Below are 12,083 nucleotides of genomic sequence, written 5' to 3'. Positions count from 1 at the left end.
TGTCTCTGTTTTTATGACAAATAAATCAACATTGTTAATGTATCAGGCAAAATACAATGTTTATGTGGAATAAACACAGCTGCAAGATCATTGTCAACAGACTATAGACGTGATAGAGTGATTCAGACAAGGCCGTTAAAGTTGTGACAATACATGTCCCATAATCCCACAGAGCCTCGTTCTTGACCATGTGACGTCACCAGGATTTCCCCTTCGTCACACAGGGATTCCCCCATGTCCTTGGACTTTGCTTGGGTTCAGAGTGCAGACTCGGTGTACGCAGAAATCATGGATCGTCTGAACGTAGTGTTTGGCCATTTGAGCTCATCGGTGACGACACACGATGTGGCAGCGTCAGCAAGCCCCTCAGACGACATCGTTGTTGTACAAGCGTTGAGAACTCCGATAGGAAAAGCAAAGAGGGGGTCATTTAAGGTTAATATTTTGTAAGATTCGTTTTACTGTTAATCATCAAAATGCCAAGTCATTGGAGAGTTTGTTGTCGGTGATTTGCAGAATGGACAGCTTCCTTTTTATACTACAACCCCAAGAATGCTTTAAGTTTTAAGTGTTTGCTCACTCAAGCTACAAGGAAATGTTTTTAAAAAGATAAATCTTATCGTCAATGTTTAATTATCTCGACTTCATAAACATACATGTTTTTACATATAATAAATAACAACTAGATATGAAATATATGATGAATGTCATGATGAGGAAGATTTATTATCCACTCAAAAATGTTGTTTTTTAAAAAAGAATTTCAATTAATCACCACTTATAATTTATCAACTTTTCAAGTTCAGGTGTTGATGATGTATTTCATATAACTAAACCTGTAATTTCAGGACACTTATGCAGATACTCTGCTGTCACACGTGTTCAAGGCCGTGATAAAGGACGTGGGGGTGAATCCTGCTGACATCGGCGATATATGTGTTGGTATGTGGAAACAGGGCAAGAAGTAACACAGGGTTTCAGTCGTTCAAACTGTCCGTAGACATTTTTCAAATTTGGAAATAATGTAGAAGAATGTCCAATCAAAAGTTGATGAAATCAGGAAAGTCATGAAAATGTCCTGATGCCTTTTGTCGCCAGCAAAATCACTGGATATACACATCAGATCAAAGTGTTACATGTACCTCTTCTTACTCGCTGTCAAACTACCTGTGCTACTGTGTGTGTCACTTTGAAAACTGCTCTTTGTTTGGCCAGCTTGCTGTTTGCATCAGTTATAGCCAGCTTTCTTACTTCAGGCACAGTGCTGGAGCCGGGGTGCAACACGGCCAGATTCGCTCAGTTTTACAGGTGAGTTCCACAGGTCATCTTCCCGAGGCAAGGGAGCTAGCTGACAATAAAAGTCCAGTTTCCACCCTTGCCAAACTAGGCTGGAATTCTGGAGTTACATTTTGATTGGACTAAAGAGTTTATGCATAGTCCAATCAAAATCGTGTAAACTTGTAAAAGCTTCCGGTGGTGCTACGATCGACCTCAGAAATTCCAGCCTAGTTAGGCAAGGGTGGAAACAGTACTTTTACAGTCAGTGAGCTCCCTTGCCTCGGGAAGATGTTCACAGGTAGACTTAGTGGAAAGTTATACAGGTGAGTTTCACAGGTAGAGATGAGCTGTAGGGGCAGCTACACACTTTCACATGTGAGTTTCAGAACCTCTGTTCATGTGTAGATTTGACTGACAGACCTCACTTTGATAAGGTGTTCATCCTGCGATTTCTTGACTTGCAGTGGTATTCCTGAAACTGTGCCATGCACGTCGACCAACAGGCAGTGCTCCTCAGGACTTCAGGCCTTCATGAACGTGGCAGGTGACAAACCCACTCTGTACCTAGATGGGAATGTTTGACTATCAGTGAGAGATGGATGTTTAATTATTAGTGAGAGATGAATGTTTTACTATTAATGAGAGATGAATGTTTGACTATAAGTGAGAGATGAATGTTTGACTATAAGTGAGAGATGAATGTTTTACAATTAATGAGAGATGAATGTTTTACAATTAATGAGAGATGAATGTTTTACTATTAATGAGAGATGAATGTTTTACTATTAGTGAGAGATGAATGTTTGACTATTAGTGAGAGATGAATGTTTGATTATTAGTGAGAGATGAATGTTTGCCTATTAATGAGAGATGAATGTTTGACTTTTAATAAGAGATGAATGTTTGACCTAATGTAATGATGTCTTCCTGAGGCAAGAGAGTTAACTGACTGTAAAAGTACAGTTTCAACCCTTGCCAAACTAGGCTGAAATTCCTGGGCTCGATCGTAGCGCCACCAGTGTCTATTACTAGTTATGTCCCTTCTAAGCCTCTCCTATATGGACCAATCCGATTCCATCACTTGCATTTGTTTCAAACGAAATGGCGGCACCCAGTCAAGACGATCTGATCGATAATCAAGATCTATATATTGTCTTACATCGCGAAGTGCATTAAATCACGTGAGGACCTTGATTAAAAAAACATAAAAAGGTTTGTAAAATATCTGTTGACAACGAGTTGGCGGTGCACATGCTTTGCAAATCCTGCAATCAACTGAAATCTGCATGACATTTTATGAACTGGATTTCGATTTCCTTGCACGGTTTTGATTGGACTATGCATAGACTTGATAGTCCAGCCAAAATGTAACTCAATAATACCAGCCTTTTAAAGTCAGTTAACTCTCTTGCCTCGGGAAGATGTGTAATGAGAGATGGATGTTTGACTGTTAGTGAGAGATGAATGTTTGACTGTTAATGGCACATGAATGTTTGACTTTACAGGGAGTATCCGGAACGGGCAGTGTGATGTGGGTCTGGCTGCAGGGTAAGTGCTTCCTTCCTGTGGTTGAGAAGATCACTCAGACAGACAGACAGACAACAGACAGACGACAGACAGACAGACAGGTTGTGGTTGAGAAGATCACTCAGACAGACAGACAGCTGACAGACAGATGGACAACAGACAGACAGGTTGTGGTTGAGAAGATCACTCAGACAGACAGACAGACAGACAGACAGACAGACAGGTTGTGGTTGAGAAGATCACTCAGACAGACAGACAGACAAGTTGTGGTTGAGAAGATCACTCAGACAGACAGACAGACAGACAGACAAGTTGTGGTTAAGAAGATCACTCAGACAGACAGACAGACAGGTTGTGGTTGAGAAGATCACTCAGACAGACAGACAGACAGACAGGTTGTGGTTGAGAAGATCACTCAGACAGACAGACAGACAGACAGGTTGTGGTTAAGAAGATCACTCAGACAGACAGACAGACAGGTTGTGGTTGAGAAGATCACTCAGACAGACAGACAGACAGACAGGTTGTGGTTGAGAAGATCACTCAGACAGACAGACAGACAAGTTGTGGTTGAGAAGATCACTCAGACAGACAGACAGACAGACAGACAGACAAGTTGTGGTTAAGAAGATCACTCAGACAGACAGACAGACAGGTTGTGGTTGAGAAGATCACTCAGACAGACAGACAGCCGACAGACAGACAGACAATAGGTTGTGGTTGAGAAGATCAGACAGACAGACAGCCGACAGACAGACACAGACAGTGGTTGAGAAGATCAGACAGACAGACAGACAGTGGTTGAGAAGATCAGACAGACAGACAGACAGACAGTGGTTGAGAAGATCAGACAGACAGACAGACAGGTTGTGGTTGAGAAGATCACTCAGAAACACGGGAACTTGTGTCTCCGTCTATCTGGCTGGTAGTACTCATTGTATTGCTCACAGTTGTAACAGATCTGCTTTGTGATGAATTAACACATATCATACCTTTATGTCAGAATGTGGAGATGTGATTGGTTCACATGGTCATGATAAAATACTATGTATCCAACCTGGGAGGAAAATACATTTCTGAGCCGGAGAATAAACCCTTATACCCCACTATGAAGAAAATAATGCACATTGTTTACTAGTCAATGGAAGTCAAGTGACGCAGCACAAGTTAACCTCAGCTCAACCGAACAGCTGTTGTCTATCAATGTTTAATTTGTTTGAATTTTGTTACATCGGCAGAAATGAACCATGTCGGCAAGATAAATGTCTATAGCTGTCTCCCTCAGCCTCTGACTCATGGTATAAAACGTAATGAGGACCACCTGTACCCTCCTGATACTGAAACAACTTATATGTCCTGATATATCAGTCAGCCAAGGGTCATAACAAATATGATGTGTGTAGGTGAAGGTCATGAAAAGTTAAATTTGACCTTTGAGGAAGGTCACATTATGAATTCAGAGACACCTGAAACATGTGGGATGTTGAAATTGTAACAACAAAAAATCAATAAGAAAATAATTATTTTTTTACGACATCCTTTTCAAAAAATTTATTGCATTGCCTGTGAGCGTGTTAAGGCTTTACCTCCTGACGGAAGGGTGGAGGAACAAGGGGTTAACATTTGGAGAGGGACATGAATTATTTTACAATGGTTTATAAGAATTCTCAGGTGGCCCATAAGTCCTAAGGAACCCTTGATTACTGGTGATGTGTTTCAGAGTTGAGTCTATGACGAAGAATGAAATGCTGCGGAAGGGGATGGACCTCAACCCCCATGTGTTTGAAGACGAGAAGGCAGCCCAGTGCCTCATTCCGATGGGGTAAGTGTGACACGGCGGTCACTGAAGACATTGTGTGTGCCAGGTAATGAATGTAATCAATATAATTGATTCTTGAGAAAATACTATTTCAAATATGACAATCGAAATGCAAAGGACTGGATTGTCGGGTCCAGACTGGACTGTTTACAAGCTGCAGTGATATGTCTGGCGTATTGCTGAGTGGGGCATTAAATAACATTCACTCATAAAGGTGACGCAACACATACACAGCCAGAAGCCAGTATGTGTGAAGAGAACTAACTTCCAGCATGTGACACTGTCAGTCTGATCTCTGCAGGGGCACACGAGGGGGCATGCAAGGGCACACAGGGGAACACAGGGGGGCACACAGGGGGAACGCAGGGGAACACAGGGGGCATGCAAGGGCACACAGGGGAACACAGGGGGGGGCACACAGGGGGAACGCAGGGGAACACAGGGGGCATGCAAGGGCACACAGGGGAACACAGGGGGAACGCAGGGTAACACAGGGGGCATGCAAGGGCACACAGGGGGCATGCAGGGGAACACACAGGGGGCATGCAGGGGAACACACAGGGGGCACGCAGGGGGCATGTAGGGGAACACAGGGGGGCACACAGGGGGCATGTAGGAGAACACACGGGGGCACACAGGGGAACACACGGGGGCACACAGGGGGCATGTAGGGGAACACACAGGGGCACACAGGGGGCATGTAGGGGAACACACAGGGGGCACACAGGGGGCATGTAGGAGAACACACAGGGGGCACACAGGGGAACACACGGGGGCACAGGGGGCACACAGGGGAACACACGGGGGCATGTAGGGGAACACACGGGGGAGCACACAGGGGAACACATGGGGGAGCACACAGGGGAACACACGGGGCATGTAGGGGAACACACGGGGCATGTAGGGGAACACACGGGGGCACGCAGGGGGCATGTAGGGGAACACACAGGGGGCATGTAGGGGAACACACAGGGGAACACACGGGGCATGTAGGGGAACACACAGGGGGCACGCATGGGAACACACAGGAGGCACACACGGGGGCACACAGGCGAACACAGGGGGCATGTAGGGGAACACAGGGGGCATGTAGGGGAACACACGGGGGCACACAGGGGGCATGTAGGGGAACACACAGGGGGCACGCATGGGAACACACAGGGGGCACACACAGGGGCACACAGGCGAACACAGGGGGCATGTAGGGGAACACAGGGGGCATGTAGGGGAACACACGGGGGCACACAGGGGGCATGTAGGGGAACACACAGGGGGCACGCAGGGGAACACACAGGGGGCACGCAGGGGAACACACGGGGGCACACAGGGGGCATGTAGGGGAACACACGGGGGCACGCAGGGGGCACGCAGGGGAACACACAGGGGGCACACAGGGGAACACACGGGGGCACACAGGCGAACACAGGGGGAATGTAGGGGAACACACGGGGGCACGCAGGGGAACACACAGGGGAGCACACAGGGGGCATGTAGGGGAACACACGGGGCATGTAGGGGAACACACGGGGGCACACGGGGCATGTAGGGGAGCACACAGGGGGCATGTAGGGGAACACACGGGGGCACACAGGGGGCATGTAGGGGAGCACACAGGGAGCATGTAGGGGAACACACAGGGGAACACACAGGGGGCACGCAGGGGAACACACAGGGGGCACGCAGGGGAACACAAGGGGGAGCACACAGGGGGCACGCAGGGGAACACACGGGGGAGCACACAGGGGGCACACAGGGGAACACACAGGGGGCACGCAGGGGAACACACAGGGGGCACGCAGGGGAACACACAGGGGGCACGCAGGGGAACACAAGGGGGAGCACACAGGGGGCACGCAGGGGAACACACGGGGGAGCACACAGGGGGCACACAGGCGAACACAGGGGGCATACACGGGAGCACACCGGGGGCATGTAGGGGAACACACAGGGGGCACGCAGGGGGTACGCAGGGGAACACACGGGGCATGTAGGGGAACACACGGGGGAGCACACAGGGGGCACGCAGGGGAACACACGGGGCACGCAGGGGAACACACGGGGCACGCAGGGGAACACACGGGGCATGTAGGGGAACACACGGGGGAGCACACAGGCGAACACAGGGGGCACACAGGGGAACACACGGGGCATGTAGGGGAACACACGGGGGAGCACACAGGGGGCACACAGGCGAACACAGGGGGCACGCAGGGGAACACACGGGGCATGTAGGGGAACACACAGGGGGCACGCAGGGGAACACAGGGGGCATGTAGGGGAACGCACAGGGGGCACAGTCATCTCGGCTGCAACATGTCAGTGTACAGGGGTATTGCATGCCAGGATCCTACGATTCACATCCTCCTTGGTATATGTTCAGATGTCTTAAATTCAGAGGGCATGGGTGGCCATATTGTCTAAAGTGTTGAATTCTTCATGTGTGCCCAAATTTGGTTTGTCACTGTTCAAACCTAACTCACTCACTCACTCACTCAGCCACCCACCCACGAAACCAACCACCCACTCACTCACTCACAGAGCTAGCTGTCATTGAGCGGATGCATCACATGTGTATGTAGTGTTGTGTTGGGGAACAGTTTGTGCATTTTACACATAATTGTATACCTGTGACTTCTGTAATTGTTTCAGTATCACGTCAGAGAATGTTGCTGAAAGGTTCGGAGTATCGAGGGAAAAACAAGACAGGTTCTCGTTGCGATCACACCAAAAGTAAGTATTTTTGAATAGACAATGAGAATATCACATAATGTGTTGTAACCATGACTCATGTCTTAGAAAACTGTTACGATGTCCTCCATTGTTCCATTACAGCCGGGGGCGGTCAGGTAGCCTAGTGGTTAAAGCGTTTGCTCGTCACGCCGAAGACCCGGGTTCGATTCCCGACATGGGTACAAGCCCATTTCTGGTTTCCCCCACCGTGATATTGCTGGAATATTGCTAAAAGCGGCGTAAAACCAAACTCACTCACTCACTCCGTTACAGCCCAGTGGTTAAAACGTTGACTTGTCACTCCGAACTCCTGGGTTTGTTTCTCACAAGGATACGATTTGAAAAATTTGGATACCCCACTCGGACACAGTTTACTGACTCCCAGCTGACCAGTCCTTATTTATCCCATTAATGCCGAGCACCAGGCAGGGTAACAACAAGTACCATGTTGTAATGTTTTAATTACCCTCAAGGTTCCATACACTATGAGTGTTGCCATGATTACAGTGTGCTGTTTGTTGCAGTGCCCACAAGGCGGCAGTATCCGGACTGTATGATGCGGAGCTGGTTCCCGTGACGACCAAGATTGTAGATAAGGATGGGAACGAGAGGACCATCACAGTAGGTGCTCATGTTTACTGTCAGAGCCAGGCGGGGGCCGTTCCTGAAGGTGATACAGGGGATTTATCTCCCCGTGAAGATTGGTCTTCATCAACCCATGCCTGCTGTAAGAGGCGACTAAGGGGATCGGGTGGTCAGGCTTGCTGACATGGTTGATGCAGGTCATCGATCCCAGTTGTGTGGATCGATGATATCAATCACTGGATTATCTGGTCCGGACTCGATTATATAACTGGAATATTGCTGAGTGCTGCATTAAACAACAAACAAACATGGATTTGTGTAGATGAGCTCAAATAGTCAATCTGCGGCAAATGTCAGTAAAACTTCCCACATGGGAATAAAACATTTCCTTATTAGGGCTCCAAGCCGAAAGGCTGTAGAGCCCTATTGTAATCGTTCGATTTATTATTAGGGCTCCAAGCCGAAAGGCTGTAGAGCCCTATTGTAATCGTTCGATTTATTATTAGGGCTCCAAGCCGAAAGGCTGTAGAGCCCTATTGAAATCGTTCGATTTATTATTATTATTATTTATTATTATTATTATTATTATTTATTATTCCGCCGATTTTTGTACCACACCTAGCAAAATAACCACTGGGTCGATTATGTTCTAATTTGGTGTGTGTATGTGGACCGTTGGGTACTAGTGCCCGCCAAAAACCCAAGGCCGTAGGCCCAAAGGCCAAGGGCAGATAACTAAAAGAACAGAATTTTTTGAAGATGTATTTCGCCCTATTGCTCCGCAATGGCTTATCCGATTACTTTGAAACCTAGCATGTATCTGCTGCTTGAGCTGCTTGACATCTTTTGTTCTTTGACTTTGGTCATTGGTCACGTGGTTTGGCAGCCATATTGGATTCAAGGTTTTTACAGTGTCTTTTGGGTACCTGTTTTCAAATGCAAACAACTTTGAGTCCACTGCATGAAATGCTTTCAAACTTTCTGAGAATGGTCTCCATACAGAACACATCAAACGTTAATAACCGATTTTGGATATCTTTTTTAGTTGCGGCCATATTGGATTTTGATTTTGATCATTTTTTTCACCCAAATTTTACTTTAAAGATCATATTTTATAAGGTTCTTAACAGAAACTATGGAAAGTTTGCATTAAGTTTTGATACTATGTGTACCTAAATTTTTTCTGGGTTGCATACTGAAAGCACCTTCGCTTGGTGGTATTATTTGATTTTAGTAAAATGTGAGACTTGAGTACAAATACTAAAGGAAGCGCCTCATAAATCTACCATAAACCCCCATTCACTGGCTTTGCAGATACCCAAACGTTCTCCACAGTCTTCTTCAGTATTATGTGTACTACCCTTGACAATCAGGGTTAGAATTGGCCTTTTTCAACCGATGCTTGTCTCAAGAGGCAACTATGCTTGTCACAGGAGGCGACTAATCGGATCGGGTTGTCAGACTTGCTGACTTGGTTCTTCATTTTTCAATTGCCACTTGCTATGGTACCTTATTTTTGACAGCGTTGTTAAAAGCAAACCATTTGCGGATTAGAATATGGAGGTCGGAAATGGGTTAAGTACACTCTGTGAAACTGTGGCACACGCCAATTTGGTAGTGGTAATGTCCTGAAAACGGTGACTATCTTTTGACGGAGTTGGTACAAGCAAACCATATGCGGATTCGAACATGGTAGTAGTCAAACATGGGTTAAGAACACACTGGGACACATTGGGTGATGTCTCGCAAGCGGTTCCTTACATTTGATGGCGTTGGTACAAACAAACCATTTGAGGATTCGAACAGGGTCGAAGTTGGAAATTGGTGTAAACATCCCGGGACACCCAGGCACATGTCAATTTAGTAGTGGTGATGTCTCACAAGAGGTTCTTTACATTTGACGGCGTTGGTACAGGTAAACCCTTTGAGGATTCGAATATATGAACGAGGTGGGAAACAGGTTTTAGCACTTTATCTCAACAATGCGACAGGAACCCGGGGCCCGGAGGAACGCAGAACGATAATCCATTTGACTTGAGCCCAACTGACTAAGAAGTTACAGCCTGTTGAAGAGTCACCAACCCGAAAGGCTGAAGAGTCCCAGTGTTAGCGTTTGATTTAATATTATTATTATTCAGCCGATTTTTGTACCAGAGCTAGAAAAATAACCACTGGCTCGATTATGTTCACATTTTGTGTGTGTATGTGGACCGGTGGGTACTGGTGCCCGCCAAAATCCGAAGGCCGTAGGCCCAAACGCCAAGGGCAGATAACTAAAAGAACAGAATATTTTGAAGATGTATTTCGCCCTATTGCTCCGCAACCGCTAATTCGATTACGTTGAAAACTTGCATGTATCTGCTGCTTGGGCTGCTTGACATTTTTTGTTCTTTGACTTTGGTCATTGGTCACGTGGTTTGGCAGCCATATTGGATTCAAGGTTTTCACAGTGTTTTTAGGGTACCTGTCTTCAAATGCAAACAACTTTGAGTCCACTGCATGAAATGCTTTCAAACTTTCTAATAATTGTCTCCATACATAACGCATCAAACATTAATAGCCGATTTTGGATATCCTTTTTAGTTACGGTCGTATTGAATTTTGATTTTGATCATATTTTTCAACGAAATTTTGCTTTGAAGATCATATCTTGTAAGGTTCTCCACAGAAACTATTGCAAGTTTACATGAAGTTAGTGTGCCATATGCATCTCATTTATTGTTATTGGTTGTATGCTAAAAGTAACACCGCTTGGTGGTAATATTTGATCAATACTTTGGACACCCCTGGAACACGGCAATTTCGTAGCGGCGATTTCGGGTGACATCTTTTGACAGAGTTGGTACAAGCAAACCATTTATGGATTCGAACATGTTCGAGGTCGGGAATGGTTTTAGAACAGACCTGGACACTCTGGCTCACGCCAATTTCCTTGCGACGATACCCTGCAAGTGGTGCCTACATTTGACGGAGTTGGTTCAAGGAAACCCTTTGAGGATTCGAACACGGACGTTTGGGCACAGTGTTACTTGGAGCCCGCCATTGCTGCTTGCAGCTTTAATTATTATTATTATTATTATTTATTATTATTATTATTATTTATTATTCCGCCGATTTTTGTACCTGCCCTAGCAAAATAACCACTAGCTCGATTTTGTTCAAATTTTGTGTGTGTTTGTAGACCATTGGGTACTAGTGCCCGCCAGAAAGCCAAGGCCGTAGGCCCAAAGGCCAAGGGCAGATAACTGAAAAACAAGTATTTTTTGACGATATATTTTGCCCTGTTGCTCCACAACCGTTTGTCCGTTTACTTTCAAACCTTGCATGTATCTACTGCTTCAGTTGCTTGATAATTTTTGTTCTTTGACTTTGGTCATTGATCACGTGGTTTGGCAGCCATATTGGATTCAAGGTTTTGCCAGGGTTTTTTGGGCACCTGTCTTCAAATACTATCTCCTCTGAATCCACTGCATGAAATGATTTCAAACTTTCTGAGAATTGTCTCCATACAGAACACAACAAATTAGCATAGCCATTTTTCGATATCTTTTGTAGTTGCGGCCATATTTGATTTTGATTTTGATCATTTTTTTCACCGAAATTTTACTTTTAAGATCATAGCTTGTAAGGTTCTTGACAGAAACTATTGAAAGTTTGCATGAAACTTTGAGACTATATGCAGCTCATTTGGTCCTGGGTTGCATACTGAAAGCACCACTGCTTGGTGTGGTATTATTCGATTTAAGTAAAAAAATCAGACTTGAGTACAAATACTGAAGGAAGCGCCTCATAAATCTACTATAAAACCCATTCACTGGCTTTGCAGATACCCTCGCGTTCTCCACAGCCTTGTTCAATATTATGTGTACTACCCTTGACGACCAGAGTTAGAATTGGCCTTTTTCAACCTATGCTTGTCTCAAGAGGCAACTATGCTTGTCACAGGAGGCGACTAATCGAATCGGGTGGTCCGACTCGCTTCAGGCTTGATTCTTCATTTCTCAATTGCCAATTGCTACGGTACCTTATTTTTGACAGCGTTGTTTAAAGCAAACCATTTGCGGATTAGGATATGGTCGAGGTCGGAAATTGGTTTAGTACACTCTGGGAAACTGTGGCACTCGTAAATTTGGTAGCGGCAATG

General features: G+C 45.8%; 1 protein-coding gene across 1 annotated transcript in view; it reads left to right on the top strand.

Annotated features, from left to right (window-relative positions):
• The first annotated feature begins 234 nt into the window (after positions 1–234).
• LOC139470008 (3-ketoacyl-CoA thiolase B, peroxisomal-like) overlaps positions 235–12,083 on the top strand; it is a 29,379-nt gene continuing 17,530 nt past the window's right edge. Inside the window, exons 1-8 of the mRNA XM_071252294.1 lie at positions 235–435; positions 849–942; positions 1,257–1,308; positions 1,743–1,822; positions 2,784–2,826; positions 4,526–4,627; positions 7,274–7,354; positions 7,879–7,975. Of these exons, the coding sequence (XP_071108395.1) occupies positions 235–435; positions 849–942; positions 1,257–1,308; positions 1,743–1,822; positions 2,784–2,826; positions 4,526–4,627; positions 7,274–7,354; positions 7,879–7,975 (750 nt within the window). The remainder of the gene's footprint in view (positions 436–848; positions 943–1,256; positions 1,309–1,742; positions 1,823–2,783; positions 2,827–4,525; positions 4,628–7,273; positions 7,355–7,878; positions 7,976–12,083) is intronic.

Source organism: Haliotis cracherodii, unplaced genomic scaffold (genome assembly GCF_022045235.1).
Source record: "Haliotis cracherodii isolate W230 unplaced genomic scaffold, xgHalCrac1.p SCAF_20, whole genome shotgun sequence".
Lineage (NCBI taxonomy): Eukaryota > Metazoa > Mollusca > Gastropoda > Lepetellida > Haliotidae > Haliotis > Haliotis cracherodii.
This window is presented reverse-complemented; position numbering and strand designations above follow the sequence as displayed.